The sequence below is a fragment of the Phoenix dactylifera genome, chromosome 8 (assembly GCF_051530095.1).
Source record: "Phoenix dactylifera cultivar Ajwa chromosome 8, Ajwa_hap1_PhDact_Kaust_v1.1, whole genome shotgun sequence".
Taxonomy (NCBI): domain Eukaryota; kingdom Viridiplantae; phylum Streptophyta; class Magnoliopsida; order Arecales; family Arecaceae; genus Phoenix; species Phoenix dactylifera.
The window spans coordinates 5,867,684-5,887,303 of record NC_143197.1 but is presented as its reverse complement, the minus strand read 5'-3'; the positions used below and the strand labels follow the sequence as shown (position 1 = coordinate 5,887,303).

The window sequence follows — 19,620 nt, the reverse complement described above, 5'->3', positions numbered from 1 at the left end:
TTTCCTATGGCTTGATCTTGTTTTATGAATGGTTACTTTGGTAGGATGCAAAAGAATACCAAGCTATGATTTCTTTTGTTGCTAGACTGACGATTTGCACAGTGCTAGAGAACAAAGGGAGAAATAGATCAATCAGCCACTTACATGATGCTGAGTTGAGTGAGATTTCGGCATACTTCGTTAAGAGCCTTTGGCTTCGAACACATACCAATTGTGATGCTCTTATGTTGCATATTGTTTGAACTACTCCTGCAAGCCTAATTACTGTATATGACGCTTTTCTGGTTTGTCTTTGTTGCCAATGCAGAGTTGAGGCTGATATTATTCAAAAAAAATAAAGAAAACAAATAATTATTGTGAATGTGGAATGCATACCATGCTCGTTGGTAGCACAAGTGGCCTGCTCAATCAACATTCGGAACACACCCTTATAGCCGGCAATGTATACATTATTAAAGCAAGCCAATGGTTTTCGTGTCACTGAATTGATCTCATGCTGAAAGTGAAAAATTTTAAGAATGCCTCCAAAAATCTAATTAAGTAGCTGAATCCTCCCCTGACAATTTATCGCTCAGGATTTTAAACAGGGAATGATACTCTCTTAGCTCAGAGCGTACAAGCGCTCATACGACTTGACAAAGTACCCACACAAAACCATGTGACTCCAGCGACAGCGAAAACAAGCGTGGATCTCATAAGAAACAAAGATAACCTGGAGGCTTTCTTTTTTTTCACTTTTTTATTTGACAAAAAATAACAGCCAAAAACCTAAAACATGATATAGTCATTAAAGAAAATTGCTTGAAAAATTGATGGAAATTAAAGAGCAAAAAATCATTGTCATCAACCTTGCACAACTGAAAATGGTCTCACATCCACGCAAACCTTGCAAAAGTCATAGATTCATTCTAACGCAGCCGTCGTTGACGACAAAAGATTAACAATGTGTTAAGCAAACATGTGTGTACCCTTACTGGGAAAGATAACAAGACAACAAATACTAAAAAATAAAGAAAATATTAAAAAATAATAATAGAATTCCATTGATCTCCGATGGGTGACACCAATCCAATTCAAGGTGCGAACCGGATAATCATCCAGCTATGTCATAAAACGAATGGCAAGACACATCCACAGTGATTGCGAACACTCATTTACAGAAATAATGACCTCCTGCCCTAATCTTGATTTCATTGCACATCTTTCCAGCCACATGTAACAGCCAGAGAACCAATATCCATCATGTCCCTCATCTCCAACAAACCAGTTCTGATCTTCAGCCCTCCTTGGATATAGTGGTTCGATGGGGCTCTCTTTAACCCCTTTTATTAGCGAACTTAGCTGCCCTTTGGGAGCTATAATGCGTCCACACAGCTCAGGGATGATCTTTTGTAAATCCTTAAGTCAATAAGTTTGTCCACCCCATGCCTTGTCTCGGATTTCCAAAGAGAGATCCATACAATTCATGCCTGTCTGCTAAGGACTTACATTGCACTCGTCCATGAATCGCTCCTCTTGCGTAAGAAATTTCTTCCAGTACTTTTTGTAATTTGGAATACCTAATTCAAGCCAAGGTTTCATGTTGCCATTGTAATGCAGTGATACAGCATTACCTATAGCTTCTGCATTAACTCTGAAATCATGACCAAGTCCTGACAGAGTCCATTCATCTTGCAGGGGATGTATAAGATTTTGAAATGCAAGCAAGCTTATGGGCAGTGCTGCAGCTCTCCATGATGCTTCACTCCTGGTTTGAAACTGTTTTGGCAGAGTGTGTTGCACAAATATTACGGTTTAGCAAACATAATATAATTTCAAAAGCATTTCAATGTAAATTTTAAATTTTAAATTGTCTTCTTAGAGCAAAATATGTAGACAGTACATTATTTCTCATGTAGAACAAAGACAAGTTGTCAACTCTTGAATAAACAGAGTAAAGCACTTGTCTTCATTCTTGATCTAAGTAGAGAGATATGTCAACCAACTTTTGCAACTGGTATTAGAAAGACATGCACAAACCAAACAAATAAATTTATAGATACATTTTCTACAAATCACTGGATAGGGAATAAATTTCTTAAAACAAAAGTAATATTTTTATCTTAACTGGAAAGCAATACAAAAAAGCTTACGGCACAGGAAAGTTAGAAATAACCATTACATGAATACACACTGAGCAGCTAACAAGGGGGGAAAAGGCTGAAAACATGCTCAAATCTCACTGAGCCAGAAATGGAGGGGAAAAAAGCTCATTTCTTTAGTTCAGTAGTAGACAAGACATCAGGACACAAAATTTGCGAATATTGGATAGTGGATGAATAATGGAATATAAGCCTCAAGCCCTCCACTTAACACAACTAGCTCTCTAGTTTCTTTTGTATTTGTATAGTGTCTAGATCAATATAAAAATTTAAAAAGAAAAACTCACTTCTCATTAACTAATCCAAATTCTCTAATACAACTAGAGCAATGACAAACTGAAAGGAATATAATGTCCGGATAAGATTCATACTAACCTTTCCGAGGAGCTGAAGGTATGTTCCTGTAACATTATGTTCTCTCCACTTCTCCAGATCAAGTATATTAAATCCAGATATCCAGGCACAAGAATCAGCATCATAGATGTTTCTGCCTAAGTGTGTTCTCAGCTGACCCAGTTTTACCCCACAGAACTCCAAAGCACCATTAACTTTTCCTTCCAAATCAAGGTTCCACAAGGATGATAAATCACGCTGAACAACCACATCATCATCCAAAACCACCACCTTTTTTAGATTATTGAATATTTCTGGTAGAAGAAAGTGTGAGTGACCAAAAACTGATAAGTATTCCGTTCTCATATGCACGGAGGGTTTATCAGTGTCAAGAATGGAAACATGAAATTCCTCAGTTAGTGAAAGCTTTGCCATGCCTTCATTCTTAATGTGGTTACGTTCTTCAAAATTCAAGACACGTACAGTTGCCGCCTTGTAAGAATTTCTAGCAAACCAGAGTTTCATAGCATAGTAATTTTGTCCATCCGTTAGCACATGAAAAACCATATCTTCTGTCACCTATAGAATTATGCTGAGATTAATTACCAGTGACTATCAAATAATGCACAGTTTATAATGTCCAGATATTAAATTAGGATAACAAAACTACCTCAGAATTTGCCGCTGTTGAATTGATGGCAACAGAAGCAGCAAGTGTGTTTCTAGAGAAAATCACATAATGCCTAAGTTCTGGGTTGTCAAATTTGTGAGCATGTGAGTATGCTGAATCCATGGGAGGAGATTTAAAGTATTCTACAGTCAACCTCATAGACAAGCAATGGAGGCTTTTGGGCATGGTTTGAACACCGAGACGATAGAGAAACGCACTCTGCTTCATATGGAAATGAGCCTCATCTTCCGTCAGATCAAGTATCTGTCTGAGTTTCTTGTCAACGTTATTGCAATCTACAGTGCATGATTTGGCTCGTGCAATGGTATGGTCCATCTTCTGTATCTTCCTCGCAACACTGAATGTAACAGAAAAGGTGCTCTTAGTTCTCCATCACAACAAATCTATGGAAATTAAAAGCAAGCTTCAAACAATCCTCATAACTTGATTGGTAGTTCCATAGTTAACCACACCAATTTGCGAAATTTTTATTTCTAAGTTGTCACTTATGGATACAAGGAAGAATTATACTGAACATATAAACAAATTTAGATACCCCTGCTGGTTTTCTAATATTGTCCAATTTTATAGGTTCCCTACTTTTTATTCTCTTTTTAATGAGATCATACAACACAAAGAAGATATTGCTGAATAAACCCAGAGGACAGATACATGGCCAAAACAAAAGATGTCCTGACAACTGACTGCTCGTCATACCAATTTACCACGACGTTATGCCAAAAAGTGAATTCTCTCACTAGCAGCCACCCCAGAACATGCACCTATTTCAAGATGTTTAGGATCTTTCTCTTGCACTTACAACAACACAGCACGGTACTATCAACACCAACTTCAAATTGGTGAAACACTTCGACATCAAAACTATCTTTCTATGGAATTTATCAACTCTAATGGTTATATATCTTACAAACTGGTTCAAAGTCTGATTGCAGAACTAATAGACTCCATAATGTTGCACTGCGAGAGGTGGTTTCCTGGTTGAAGCTATGAATATATAATAGACTTCCTTGGTTACTTAATTTGCATATGAAAAAATATAAAAATGATTAAAGGTTATAAGTACAATTGAAGGAAGAAAATCATGAACAAAATCAATATTCTCTCTCTTGTACTTCTTTAAAGAATTCCAATGAGTTGCAATAAAGACTTGCCACCTTTGAACATTGATTTAATCAGTGAAAATTGTAAATTGTCTAAATCAAAATTTTTCTATCTCAATCATAAATCATACTTAATATTTAAACCAACTAGTGTAGAATCAATCCCCCGACTGGATCTTGCCAATTTGGTTTTGTAATTGAGAAAATCTCAATGGTAACATTGTCCTTGGAGTTCACAATGAAAGTGACAGCTGATGCAACCAACATTTTGGAAGTCCTCACAAGCAACGAATTCAAATCAGGACTTGTCAGTGTCGGGTGGTGGAAAGAAAACATCAAGTAAATTGGCAAAAAGATAATACTATTCAACTTGAGTATCCAGAAAACTTAATGGAGGAGATCATTAAAAGTTCATGCTTACATGTTTGATCATCGATCGTAAAAAAAGGAAGCCACTCCTGAAGATACATCAAGACAGCAGCAAAAATGTCCTCAAGGATTCAACTCAAGTATACACTTTTCATGACTAAGGAAGATTCACATTCCCATGAAAATGGTAATCACATCTAAAAATAATCATCCTGGCTGAATATGAGGGATGTGCTGTTATGTTTTATGGAACACTTAATCAAGAATAATGAGATCAATGAGCCCCTGGAATTTCCTTTATAACATTTTGCTCCCTTCACCAACAAGAACCACTCTTTTTGCCTACATTAGAAGTTTCAGAGAACAAACTATGAAAATGAAAACCCGACCAGGATAGATCTCAAGGCAAGGCCAATGCAACAACAGCTAATTGACATGATAATAAAAGATGGGGCAACTTTTTGCAGAATTCTCGATATTCTTGAGCTACTGTTTTATACGTTCAACAAATGAACATATGTCCTAGGATTGATAAGACTCCTTTAGGATTCAATTTTCAAGCTCAAACCGTACACATCATCTAGGCATACATGTCCTCATTTTAAATTAAATTTAAGCCCAACAATTTTGTTCTTGTTTCATTTAGCTTGACTGTTTTGGAGTTCAAAAAATAGGGAAAGTATAAATTCAAAATTGCGTAGTAGAGTGGGCTAATAAGCATATATTTCGGTGTGGGACATAATAGGACTATAAGTATTAGCAGGGTTGCATTAGTTAGGGACTTGATCTATAAGTTTCTTTAGAATAGGCTCCAATAGCTTCATGCATCAGGAGAAATCACACTGACAAATTTATAATTTACCATTCCACATTATAACTAAAATTATTCTATCTTGCCCCCCGAACCCAACCATCCCCCACAAAAAAAAAAAAAAAATCCAGGATGTTCAGAGGACAGAGCTGCCAATTTGTTCATTTAATTGTTGATTCAATCTCAGTGTAAAAAGTTCAGTTCCATAGGATCACCCTGCCTAGTAGAAGGGTTCTCATGCATTACAAGGTTTGGTCAAAAATAACATATAGAATAAGTGCTCTAAAATGCATAGGAGACAGCTCCAGAACGGGTTTAAGATAACACTTACAGTGGAGGTAGATCAGCATCTAAAATTGCTTCACTAAGCATGTGCTCATGTTCTTGAATGTTCTGCTTTAGTTCATGTGTCAACTTCTCTTGTCCACGAAGTTTTGCAATGCTTGGATAGTAAGCTCTAGCCACAAAAAGCTGATCTTTTAGTCTCTTTACTGTAGAGTCCTCCATTACTTCTTTGTGCTCTATGGACCAAAGGCAATAGCTCCCAAATGCAAGTTGACAAGATCTTTTGGTTTCATCACTGGTCGAACTTTTGACATTATTCTTCCTGCTTTCCTTGCCATCACTCTAAAAAGAGGGGGGGGGGAAATGTTAAGTCATCCTAGAAATCCTACAATTTACAACCACAATTAGGATAAAAAAATGGCACCTTAACAAAATAAAATAGCTTTTTCTAAGGCAAGCACGGAAATTTGTTTCAGCCACAACTGTTAACATGTCAGTTCGATCGCCAACTTATTTGATTTATAAGAATTTTCTAAAACGAGCTTGCTACTAGATCAAATTATTCAGTTGCCAGACAACTAATAGAATTTAGAGCATCAATTTGAAATAAGGGATCAAGGATGGCAGAATCGATACCGGGCACCGTACCGGTTGCCCGACGAGACGAGTTGGTACAGGCCGTCGTCGTGCCGTGCTGGGCCCATACTGCCACATCTTCTACGGCGGGGGAGAAGGAGAACGAGAGAGGAAAAGAGAGAGAGCGGGGGAGGGAGGGAGGGAGAGGGAGAGGAGGGAAGAGAGGCTGACCGGGGACGGCTGGCAGAGGCGGAGGCCGGAGTGACGCAGAGGCGGGGCTCCACCTCTGAAAATTAAATGAAGTCGGCAATAGGTTTGCCGACTTCAACTTTAAAAAAGCCAAAATAAAAGGAGCCCCCTCCGGGCCCCTGTTTCGAACGAAACATTCCAAACAGGGGCCCAGAGGCAGAGCCCTACCTCCGCGTCTTTCCGGCCTCCGCCTCCTCCGCGCGGAGGCTCCCCGGCCGACCTCTCTTCTTTCCTCTCCCTCTTCCTCCCTTCCCCGCTCTCTCTCTCTCTCTTTTTCTCTTCTCCTTCTTCCCCTCCGGCGAGGTGTCTCAGTTTCAATAGCGGAACCATCCCGGTCCGCCGCCAGTACGGCCAAGGACGCCCCAAACCGAGCAATTCGGGACAGTTCCACGGACTTTGTAAGGGATAATAGGCAACATTTGTTAATCAACCAAAATAAAATCTTACTTTTGTAGTTGAAGCTAGAAGTGGTTTTGAGATGACTCTATGTGGCGTAGTAACAACTGCACATAAGGAACAAATAACAAAAGTCAATACCTTAAAGATGAATTATTCAAAACAAAATAATATAAAGGAATGAAGGAAACATAAGCTGATACCAAAGAAAGATGGATATTCTATAAGCCTCATGTTTTTTGCTAAAATTTAAATTTCCACTAAAAGGAACAGACTTGCTGAAAAAAACTTAGAAATTTCTGAGAGTCGTTTCTTGATTCACATAGCAGAGCATGCTTGCTTGTTAAATCTAAGCATTCTTTGCTAGTTCACATGGTAAGCGTGGAAATTTCTGTGTATTCCATACTTAAAAAAAGAAGAGAAGTTGCAGTCTTTCCTTACAAATTTTCTCTTTTTTATTTTCCTTTTTCCAAATTCTCCAAAAGTTTTCATCTCAATTACTTTAGAATAATTCTTCACTTTTTCAAAACAAACAAACCCAATTCATGACTTGCTAGCCATTACCTGGCAGCAGTGCTACACCCTTATTGTACCCGGAACCATCTTTTAAACCTTAGACAAAGAATTAAAGATAATATCATTTCATTTTGCATACCTTTAGGGTGAGAGATGATGTCTTCTGTTCCAACTTGGGCGATAGTATCCTTTGACTCAGAGAGAGAAGTCACATCCATTGCTTGAGACTGAGAGGTAGCATGATTCAGCTTTAAGGTTAAACTCGCGCCATTGCCAAAGGATTCATTGTTAGTTTCTTTATGGAGCTCCCCACCAGCTTCGAATGTTGTGTTCTCAATAACATCCTGACAAAGAGAATAGCACATATTTTCAGAAAAATTAATCAGCCTATTCAATATATATTGCACTTCAAGAAACACAGGCACAACCTAAGTAGCTTCCAGCTGCAAAATTTTAAGAAGCTATAAGTTTCAACTCCACAATCTAGATGAGCTGTCATGATAGTCCATAGACTAGGTGTTAAAAAGAAAAAAATAAAAGGAAAAGAATAGAAGAAGAAGAAGTATAACTAGCAGATAGATGGCTATTTGATCGAATGAGAGCAGTACCCACTGAAATGATGACATAGCAAATAGCAGATCTTTTATTCCCAAAATATGGGATGAAATAATTGAACAGTCCATCCAAATAGCATGCTAGTATTACATTTCAACATTTATTTCAAATAAGGGAAAAAATATTTTTGCAACAAACAACTTTCTGACAACAAAAGAGTCAACATCAGATACATGAAACTATGAGATATGTCAATCTGATGCAATTAATATGAATGAGAAAACAGAAGGACAAGTGCATAGCTTGAAATAAAAACATCTGTTGTTTGAAGGAAGAATAATATATATTCTAATCAGAGTCTCTCTAGCATGCAGCAGCTTGTTTAATGACCTCATTTCCCTCAACAGAGAGTATTTACAGATAGTGCATTAGAAACATGAAAAACTATATCAAAAGAAAAAAAAAGGAGGATAGCAAGGTCATTATGAATGTTACCAGCTGTCATTTTTAAGATGATAAACATAAATAGCAGCCTGTATCACTTGGTAATGCAGGATGGATTCTTGTTGATTAGGACTTCGGGAGGCATTACCAGGTGAGAAATAAAATTTAGAGTTGATGGAATTTTCTGGCAGGCCTGTAATCAATTCTGGTTTGAAACTATAATCAAACATATAGGGGAGGGGGGTGTTGGGGGTTTGGAGAAGATCTGGTTAAGATCTGGTTTGAGGGTATTGGGTTGGCATTTGAAGAGGTCTGTGGAGGGAAAAAGCAGATCAAGATGTATCCAATTCAATTCAACTTCAATTGATGGTTAGAATAGTTAATGTATCTGATGTATGTGGTTTTGAATTTCACCAGGATTCAAAAGTCTAATACAGTTCTACTTAAATTTTTTTGAATACAGTTAGGTATATCCGCATATACACAGAATGCACAAAATTTAGATGCACATATCGCTATACTATAGACTCTGGATGAGCATATTTTTCCCATGTATACTTGGGAAGAATATAAGCTCATCAAGACTCAACCAGTATTAAAAATCCTAGTGCCCTATCCCCTCAAATACACCCCTTCTCGAGTTGATGGACCTTAAGCAGATCAAGATGTATCCAATTCAATTCATCTTCAATTGATGTTAGAATAGTTAATGTATCTGATTTATGTGGTTTTGAATTTCACCAGGATTCAAAAGTCTAATACAGTTCTACTTAAAAATTTTTGAATACAGTTAGGTATATCCGCATATAAATGCACAAAATTTAGATGCACATATGGCTATACTATAGACTCTGGATGAGCATATTTTTCCCATGTATACTTGGGAAGAATATAAGCTCATCAAAACTCAACCAGTATTAAAAATCCTAGTGCCCTATCCCCTCAAATACACCCCTTCTCGAGTTGATGGACCTTTTTGTACCGACAACCTAACACTTCAACATATGCCAATCATGGCCATGCAACTCCACTAACTAATAGGTTGTTATGTTTCTCTCCACCTTTATTCAACTTTCCACACATTCCACTGAAACAGTTAACTTTCAGCTACAAGTTCTCATCCACCGTACAATGTTTCATCAGTTCCAACTGTTAGGCTTCTTTACACATATAGAACAATAAACAAGAGGGGCCTACTTTTCTACATGCAAATTCTTAAGCAAAACCAAGATTTTTGTGCTACTGAATTTTTACCTATAACAAGAGCACATATATTTCATCCTTGCTATAGGATATCTAGAAAAGGATGATTTAGGGCCTACTTGTACTCAATATGTAACTTGCTTTATTGCAAGCGTAACTTTTATATATCTTGAATAAACTGTCAAGAGAGGATCTTGAAATGGTGAAGTTCCATATTCCGGTTGAACAAGATTTCAAACAAGAACATTATAATAACATTTTTAGCTTGTGCTTATCTAATAGCTATTCCTTAAATTTGAATAGATCATCACACAAGAACCCTCCCCTGATACCAATCTATAATGGCCTAACACAGGATCAAAAATTTAGACACTTAAAAGAACCAAGTATTGCTACCCTGATTTATATGCTAGACAAACTAATGGTGGTTAGCTGTAATTTGAGAATAAAAGGCAAGGCCGTAAAGGATTTAAGGTCTTAGATATGGTAGAGAGAACAAAACATCTAATTACTAGCATTGGGATGTAATAAAATGTTGGAGGCCAGAATTTCAAAATTTTTGCTAGTTTATTATCAAAAAAGGGGACAACTCCGATCTATATGGTAAAAGTACATTTAGTTACTACTATTCTAATGGAAAACCATGTGGGAGATAAGAATTTCAGTGGTTGTGCTAGTTCACTACCGAAAATGGGATAACTCCCATCTCCAAGGTTACTTTAGAAACAAAAATCAAGGGATGTTTTGGTTATCTGAGCAAATGTAATACTTTCAAGTATTCAACTGCCACTTATAACATAGCCAGTCAGTGATGTTATGCAATTCACAAGGATAATAAGTGAAATCGAAGTGGGAAGTGGACATAAAAGAGAATATAAGGTGTGAGGGAAAATACCAAAAGAAAAGGGTGAATGTGACTGAAATTTTTATTTGATTTCTACTCTACTAACCAAGCTCATACAGGTCTTCCAACTGCCTTAAATTGAGAAGTTCAAAAAGACTCTTAGACATCCTTCCTGCCTTATGGCTATGAAATCAGTTATTGTGATCAACTAATTGAAACAGCATATTAGAGCCAGATCCGATGTAAGTCCAAAACAACCTATTTTTTGATTTTCTTCTTAAATTTGCACATCCCTTGATGCAAAACCATATCTCTTGTGAAGTGCATGGTTTCCATAGGTGGGCCACTTGATATTGATTTTACCACCAAAATTGCTGCTCATATAGTCTGCGAGAGCAAAATTCAGATATATCTATCTCACTACAATTAAGAGTTGAGGTAGGAGACTGAACAGACTTGTTTTACATTCAGCAGCTTGCAATATGAGGGAGTCACATCTATCATAAGTTCAGTAAGGTAGTCTACAAGTCGTAGGGACTGTCTTAATGTTGAGTTGTATCTGAAAAGCAAAAGGAGAATGCTTAAAAAGATTAGAAGGCAGCAGAGCACTTCCAGAAGGGGGGATCGAATAAGAAGGAGGTTAGAGGCATCATTACAATACCAGATAAAAGCAACAAGCAACATCAAGTCGACGAACCGATACATGGATCAGGGACAAACTGATCAACAAAGCCACTGCATAAGATTAATGATGCACATTGGTGATGGCAAGAAGCAAATGTTTTGGCAACCATGCTCAGTAAGGAAGTCCAGCGGCAAGCTTCAGAAACAAGGTTACAGCCAATTTGATGAAATTAAAGGTAGTAGGAGAGATGAATTGGTGATGAGCAGGGGAGCTTGAAGAAGCACAAAATCGTTATAGCATAAGCAAGATGGTGAGAAGATGTTTTTGTAGGGGCATAATGAAGGCTCAAAGATTAAGATAGTAATTACGATACCATGCATTTAATTATGAATATTAAATTCTTCAAAAGTTTTAACAAGTGGGTTCTAAACCAACAGTTCAGTTGGTTGGTGAATGCAAGATTACCAATTCAATAAACAAACTTCTTGTCTTCACATTATTGTCATGCATCGTCCATGAAAATATTTAGAGTGATAGATACCCACAAAAGAAAAACCAATATATGGCAGTTAACAACTCAAACAGGCAGAAAGGAACCTTCAATAAAGTTTGTCCAAATTCTTTCATGGCATTGTCAATCCTTGACAGATCACCCTGCCATGAACCAGAGCAAACAGGAAACCGAGGTCATGATTCATATACAGAATAAGACTTTTCTGACCAAAAGAATCAGTCAAATAGAACATCTATCGGAAAACTTCGACAATCCTATCATCTCATAATACAATTTTACAAAGGTAAGAGACAAGAGAAGAACCTCCGGTAATTCTCGAACACCATCCAGCCGGCCATATCTTCGAAAGTTAGTTTCCTGGATTCAAAAAGCTCCAAAATCAGCAAGTACCAGATAACCAGCAAAAGGAAATCACTCATTCATTACACCAGTCAAGTCCTTTCAGTGTCAAGAAATCCTCACCAAAGATGAGCGATCGTCGCTCGAGTATCCTGCATTTATAAAAAAGCACACGCACAGAGTATCAAAATTCTAATAGTTCACCAAAAAGTTTATACCAAAAAAGATCTAGTAAATAAAGTGTAGATAAAAATCAATGCACGCCCTAATTCCCCAATCCAGCAAAAGAAATAAAATCTCTCCACCCATCCCCACACTCAAAGTGAAGCAGCAGAGGCAATCCCAGAGCCAGATCCCTCAAAAAAAAACAGAGAGATCGAGTCCCAAGAAACCCAATGCAGATCAACGAGAGATCTAATCCCATCAACCAAGTCGAAGAAAAGAACACAATGGTGCCACCAAAACGGATCTAACGAAATCCTAGCGTATTTTTTACGAGAGAGAGACGTACGCAAAAAGTGACAAGACAAACAAGGATCTCGGAAACGTACCAGAAGGGAATCCGTTGTGGAAGCCAAGGAGAAACACGAGGGGGACAAGCACCGAGCAGCAGACGAGGGCGAGCACCGCCACCGCGAACCCCCTCCACCGCCGCTTCGCCGGCAGCACCGAAGCAGCGGCGAAACCCTTCATCTCCTCCTCCTCCCCTTTCTTCTTCTCTTCCTCCAGACGCTACCTATATTTATACTCGGCCATCGCCTCCTCTTCTCTTCCCATCTTCCCTCCACTCTAAAGTCTACACTTCGATTCTTAAACGCGAAGTCTCTCACCGTCTCTCTCTGTTTCCTCTTACATTCACTCTCTCCTTTCGGTTCGCTTTTGCCCCCGGAGAAACAAGAAGTTCAAAAAAGGCAAAGAGAGAATGAATAATAAAGAGGTGGGAAGAGTCCAACTTTTTAGTCCCCAACTCCCCCTAAAATCTTTTAAACCTGCCGCTAAATAGCATTAATGCTAGTATTAGAAGGAAGATTAAAATTTAAGACAGCTTAACCCCTCTTTCTCTCACCGTTTCCCACACGTTTCCCCTGTGAGAATAGGGAACCGTCGCCTTCATGGGTTCTGCGGCTCAACTAGGGTATAAAGGAAGAAGAGTGGCCTACTTTGAGGATTATAATAATCTTGTATCTTTATCTGGAGGAGCATATGATACGATTTCTTTTGGGTAAAGGGATTTATGAAGTGGGGCTGGAGTTGGATGGAAATCATAAAAGGCTTCTTGCATTCATATGAAAGAAAATCTTTTGAACAAAGGAATCTATGCCTTGTTCGCTATTGCAATCTTTTTTGATTAAATAAGTAGCAAAAAGAGGCTGCCAAAATGTTTGCAATCTTTTTTATATTGCATTTCATTTAGTGCCAATCATTCACCAGGCAGAGGAATGATTTAATTTCCATTATACCCACAATTTTTATCTCACGAAAGTGTAATTATCTGTTTATGCTGATTTATGCCCCTGTCACTGCCAGCAAGAGACTAATAGATGTCTCCATCACCAATCTTTCACTGGTGGCAAAACGCTCACTAGCCGTTAGGCCCCTATTTTTGCCTTCAGTGCATGACAGAGCGGTGATTGTTCCCGCAGAGATAGAGGCATCTAACGTTTCACAGCGTATGAGAAGTGGACGGAAAAGCTATACAATTTTTTTTAAACAAAAAATCTTTCACATATATGAACGTATAGAGAACAATCTAGCATTCCTGACTTGAAGATTTTTGAAGAATTGCATTTTTTCTTTCTCGTATTTTGGGCTCAAAACTTTTGGAAAGCATCCTCTACAGCATACTCCCAAAATGCTCACTAGCCGTTAGGCCCTTCTTTTCTTTTCTTTTCTTTTCTCTTTTTTAATTTATTATTATTATTATTTAATATACAATGGCACTTCCACTATGTGTGCATCCAATAAAGTTTAATATATATATATATATATATATATATATATATATATATATATATATATATATATATATATATATATATATATATATATATATATATGACAACACAGCATAAAAGGCAATACAAACCGTCGCATTGTTCATCTTCTGATAGATGTGAGAGGCTTTAAAAAAGCTAAACTCTCTCGCGAGCCTGTATATATTCCGAAAAAATGGGTGCCGATCGTCACATATATGCCAACCTCGAAACCACTCAATCACCATAATCGAGTCTTCTTTCGGGTAAATGTTGTTCACTCCAAGAACCCGCCTTACGTAGGTGATGCCTTTTCATATCGCCCTTAATTCTTCTCCGAATGCTGCTAACTCATCAAAAATGCATCACTTCCGACTGCGACGAGTCTGGAGTTGCGATACCTTCTATTTTTACCTTTAGAGTGGTAATTGTTTTCACATGAATAGAGGCATCTAACGTTGCATAGCGTATAGAAAATCTATATTAAAAAAAAAAAAAATCTTTTACATACATGAACATATAGAGAACAATCTAGCATTCCTGACTTGAAAATTTTTGAAGAATTGCATTTTCCTTTCTCGCATTTCGGGCTCAAAACTTTTGGGAAGCATCCTCTTTATGATTAAGACGGCAAATGGGTCTTGTCGGGGGTCACGGGGCTAAAAACCTTTGGGAAGCGTCCTCTTTGGGAATTAGGATAAGATCCCTAGGCTACAGGAAGTTTGTCGAACAAAACAGAAATAGCCCGCCTTGAATTTGTTCTCATATGTTCAAGCTTTTGTTTCATTTGTTCACAGAAATAGCCTAATTTTGATATTTTCAAACACTTTTCTCCTTAATGCCAGCCCACGGCTATAGTCTGTATGTATGCTTAATAAATATGTGCAGCATCTCATATTAAAAGCATTTGTGTTGGCTAAGGGGCAAAGTGCATTTGACTTCACTTATATATAAAACTTCTAAAAGCAGATCGTTCTAGAAAAGAAAATGATCTACTAAATCCAAAAAAAGGGGTAAGTTGTAGATAAATTCTCTCTTTTCTCTATAAGCAAATATGATATCACTTTATTTCTTTAAAATAAAGTAAAAGAAACAAAAAAAATTACTCTTTTCAGAAGGAGAAAAAGGATTGAATATCTATGACGCTCGACTTTGAAACAGAGACTATTAAGACTACTGCTATTGTTGTTGATTTCTCCGTCTCAAGGAATGGGGCACTTGAAAAATTGGCATGAAAAATCCTATTTTTATAATAGAGAGATCAGGACTAGAGAATAAAGTTACATAGAAGTGGGAAAATTGTGGGGTCTGGAAAAGCATAGTAAATACCCCTTCTTCTCTTTCCATGTAATTAGTGATCCAAAATAAGAAGCAGCCAAGAACATCACTTTTTACAAGATTCGCTTTTTTTTTTTTTTTTTTAACTTTGATCTCTTATTTTTCTAACTCAAATCAATTTTCAGTTATAGGTAGACTTCCTTCCCTTTTTTTTTCCTCCAATATGATTAACTTTCTTATTAAATTCCGATAGCTATCATTTTAAATCCAGATGACGATCTCCCAAGGCGTGTACTTTTTGCCCCTGGTAAGAGTATGATATGCTATGGCCTTAAGCATAAAGCAAACATAAGGCATGATGTGATAATAATTTTTCTATAGCCGACATTGAGGCATCAAACTCTTCCGTCGATATGAACTTTTGGAGAAGATCAGCCTATCATCCTTGGGGTAACTTTCACCGTCGGATCACTAAGGCCAACTTTTGTCCTTGCTCGACAAGTGGGTTTGCTCGACAGGTGGGTTCTACAGTTAAGCTCTTTTCTGCTTCTGTAGTTGAGGGTCCGATCCGAAGAAATTTTTGCACGCCTCATGTTCTCTCTTTCATAGGCCTACACCCCCAGGAAGTCAATAATCCTTATAAATTGAAATGTTACATAAAAAAATAAATTGCAAATTCTATAAATTGTTTTATACTATTGTGTTGATTACCGTGTCAACAGGCCCTGGATTATGATTCAGAATTTTGGAATCGGTCAAATTTTAAACAATGCCTACTAATTTCAACCCAACTACTCTGTAGTTATATCTAGGGCCAGTTCACCTACAATTTGTTCCAAGTCCTACCCAGTTTGATTCATGTGACTCTACGCAAATCTGGCCTCGATCTTTGCCGTGTCGTCCGCGAATCTTCGGTGCACGTAGTTATAAATAATTAAGTTGAAAAGCTTGAACCAATCTTCTCGGACGCGGTCTAAGCTAAGATCAAAGCAATTTAGAATATATAGGGATCATTCAGACACGTCCCCACAGCATCACTAGTAGTTGAAAAGTTTGGGAGACACACCATCTTTGCACCACAGTGGATGGATAGACATTGAGAACAAACTAGGAGGGTAACGAAGAAGAAGAAAAAAAAAAAAACTTTCACCCTTGAATTTTCGACCTATAGGTACTGCATGTGGTTCAGCCCATGCATGGTCCCATATCCACGCACTCATTTCAAGCATCAGAAGTCTAAAACTTTTAGTAAATTGATAGCTGGTCCTTTCATTAACCAACCTAGAGTTTTTAATTAGTCCCTACTGACTCTGGGGGTTTAACACCCACTTCAAGAGACTTCCCAAGAAGCACTTCTCAGGTGGAAGGTCGGGAAAAAGTTTGCTGCCTTTTTTTACCTACACAATAGGATTGAAAAGGAGTCCTAATGAGGAGGTCGAAGGCAAGAAAGGTGGTGGATCGTAATAGTAGTCAGGAGGTGGCAACTTTAAAGTGTGTGCAAGGGAAAGTACAGCCGGTGGCAAGCTGAATGAATTATTCAAGGTCTCCGGTCTCTACATGGAAGGTGAAGTAAGATGATAAAGATCCAATGGAGGTCCCACCACCAAACGACGCCTTCTCAGAGTCTGACAATGAGTTGTTTGAAATGATTTTCCATCATTCTTTTTTTTAAGCATTTCTAGGATGTATATCTTGCAATAAAACAATTTTTACTTAGTACTCTATGCCTACTTCATTAAAAACATATCTTTATTATTTTTATACTTAAGAAGCCTAATGCATCAATTCTGTTTCAGTAAAATACAGCATGTACTACATTTTTTTTTGGATAAATCTGGAGCAAGATGCTTCTATCACAGACAAAAGTATTTCTGATATTGCTCTCGTAGCTCAGAAAATTATATATAATTTACAAAAAGCTCTAGTCAAATGTAGTTATATTGCAATTAAATTATATATGGAGCAGGTATATGATAGAGTTCGGTAGGATTTTTTTTTTCCTCTTTAGCTATAGATATTTTATGATGTTTGGATTTATTGGATTCAGGATTATATTGTATTATCTTCTTTTGCTATGCTAATTAACAACACTCCCTAGACTTTCCAATCTTTCATTGGTGTGAAACAAGGTTGTCCTTTATCGTCCTATCTATTTATTATATGTGCAAATGTTCTTTCAGAATGTTAAAAGTCGTAGTGGTGGCTAATTCTGTCTGTATATTAACCTAGCTGTACCGGGGGAACTATTTTGCACCTTCTCTTTTCTAATAACTGTATTTTGTTTGCTCTCGCTATTGTGGCTAATGCATTCGCTTTCGTCTTTATCATTAATAATTATTGTAGAGATTTCGGTCAGAGGATAAATTTTGAAAAGCTGCAGTTAAATTCAGCCCAAAGCTTAACACTCATATTAGACAGTGTCTTAAGAATCGCTTGAATATCAAAGAGTCTGATAGTACACGACAATATCTTAGAATCCCTAATTCTAGTAAGAAACTGTCTTTAGCATAGTACACTAGTTCAATACAACAATTTTTGGATAGACTAGAAGATCATCAGTGCAAGGCTCTATCTATACCATGAGTAGAGTTAATTTTATTGAGTCAGTTCTATCATTTCTTCCAATTTATTTGATATCTAATTTAATTATTCTTAGAGGAGTGCTACTGAAATTGAAAAGTATTATTAGAAATTTGTTGAGGACCGGGGTTCAACTGATAATTCAAAAAGGATGCATCTGATCTCCTAGAACTATGCATGTTAGGATGTTGGGGATAAAGATCTAGGTATTCCCTCTTGGATAGCTAGAAATGACGTACTTATGGCTAAACATGCTGCAAGGTTTCTTTTTATGCAGAATTTTTTTTAGAGTTTTTTTATGAAAACACAATATGAGTCTTGGTTGTAAGTCTTATCCACTTTGCCCTCAAAGTGCTTCCCCAATCTTGAAGAAGATTTGTTCCTTGGCTCCAGTTATTTATTCAAATATCAGATGGTGCATTAGCAATAATATATCAATTGACATGCTTCATGATCCATGGTTATCATCTACTCTATTAGCTCAGTGGCATGCTTCTGCTGATACTATTTCCTTCTGAGGTTTTATTGTTAAGGATCCTGTGATTACTGAAGAGAGGAAATGGAATCATCCAATTATTACCTAGTCGTACGCAAAGGAGCTAGTGGAGAAAGTGTTACCTATTCCAATTCCAAGAGGTGACAGCTGTGATAGATTGGGATGGGTCCATCATTTGGATTGGCCGTCCATTGTGACTTATCCTTATAGAGGAATTTAACTTTTATAAACTATTTTTGTCTGAACCTTACCCAAATCGTAATATTGCTTGCTTTTGGACGATAGGTGTTCATCTCAATATTGCTTTATTTATGTAAAAAGTAGTTTAGTATCCACTACCATGTAGAGATTTTACATTAGCAAAGAGTTTACATACCGACCTATTGTGACTTATATCTTGATGCAGATGAGTTTATTCTTAATAATAGAAAACTGAAGCAATTTTGATCTATTATATTGCTTATCATACCTGGTTAGCTAGAAAAGAACGTATCTTCCAAGGTATGAAGCAGAGTATTTAATTGATTTTATTAAAAGCTTCCACTCATGCTCATAAATTTCTCAAGAATGTTGCTTCAAAAGGTCCATTGATAGGCGATAGCAAAAGCAACCTATGGCTCTTTTTAGGTAGTTTCTACATCTTCAAGGATTACTTTCTTTTTTTGGGAGTCAACATCTCTTTTTTTTACAAGATTAACTTGGATGGCAATGTTCAAAAGAGAAATATTTTTGGTGGAGCGGGCTTTATTATCAGGAGTGTCAGCGATGCTCTAGTAGATGCTGATGGTGTTAGAATTTTTAATACGATTATTCTAATGGTTGAATTATATGTGGCCTGGGAAGAGTTGATTTATGCCATACAGATGGACATCTCGTATTTGTTTGGAGCGGTATTTCTTAATAATTATTAGATGGTTATCAGATCCACCATTTGCTAATATCAAATTCCATCCTCTTTTACAAGATTGCTAGCATTTGATGAGCATATATATATATATATATATATATATATATATATATATATATATATATAAGGAAGCAAATAGTACAGTTGATTGGATGATATTTTATATGGCTAAGCATGTTGATGCTATATTATGGATTCCATTGTTAAATATTTTATTTGCTGATTTCTACCAATGTATTTATAGTTCAATTTATTCAATCTGCTAAAAAAGAAAAAAAGGTCATTCAAGAACGAGGACTACGGGGCAGATGCAAGAGTTGCAAGGGTGTTTAAACTTAGCGATATTTTGTTTTTTTAATTGCATTATGATTGAATATTTGCTAATTAATGGGATC

The 19,620-nt window shown here is 37.0% G+C and overlaps 1 protein-coding gene across 2 annotated transcripts; it reads right to left on the bottom strand.

Annotated features, from left to right (window-relative positions):
* Window positions 1–886: 886 nt before the first annotated feature.
* Window positions 887–12,944, bottom strand: LOC103702182 (putative galacturonosyltransferase 7). Of its 2 annotated transcripts, XM_008784513.4 has the most exons (10): window positions 12,543–12,944; window positions 12,115–12,143; window positions 11,956–12,009; window positions 11,736–11,792; window positions 7,607–7,811; window positions 7,003–7,058; window positions 5,777–6,072; window positions 3,145–3,502; window positions 2,517–3,053; window positions 887–1,758 (listed from the first exon to the last, which is right to left on the bottom strand). In XM_008784513.4, exons 1-10 carry the CDS (start codon window positions 12,682–12,684, stop codon window positions 1,477–1,479), a joined length of 2,016 nt encoding a protein of 671 aa, XP_008782735.4. In that variant the 5' UTR covers window positions 12,685–12,944; the 3' UTR covers window positions 887–1,476. The 2 variants fall into 2 exon arrangements, with proteins under 2 accessions (XP_008782735.4, XP_017697090.3); XM_017841601.3 differs by lacking the exon at window positions 11,736–11,792 and having other exon boundaries at window positions 12,543–12,941.
* Between the last annotated feature and the right edge of the window lie 6,676 nt (window positions 12,945–19,620).

Coding starts and splice junctions, on each gene's coding strand:
- LOC103702182 (XM_008784513.4), bottom strand. CDS start 12,684: ATGAAGGGTTTCGCCGCTGCTTCGGTGCTGCCGGCGAAGCGGCGGTGG. Junction 12,144..12,542: donor CCACAACGGATTCCCTTCTG/GTACGTTTCCGA, acceptor TTATAAATGCAG/GATACTCGAGCGACGATCGC. Junction 1,759..2,516: donor ACCTTCAGCTCCTCGGAAAG/GTTAGTATGAAT, acceptor CTGCCAAAACAG/TTTCAAACCAGGAGTGAAGC.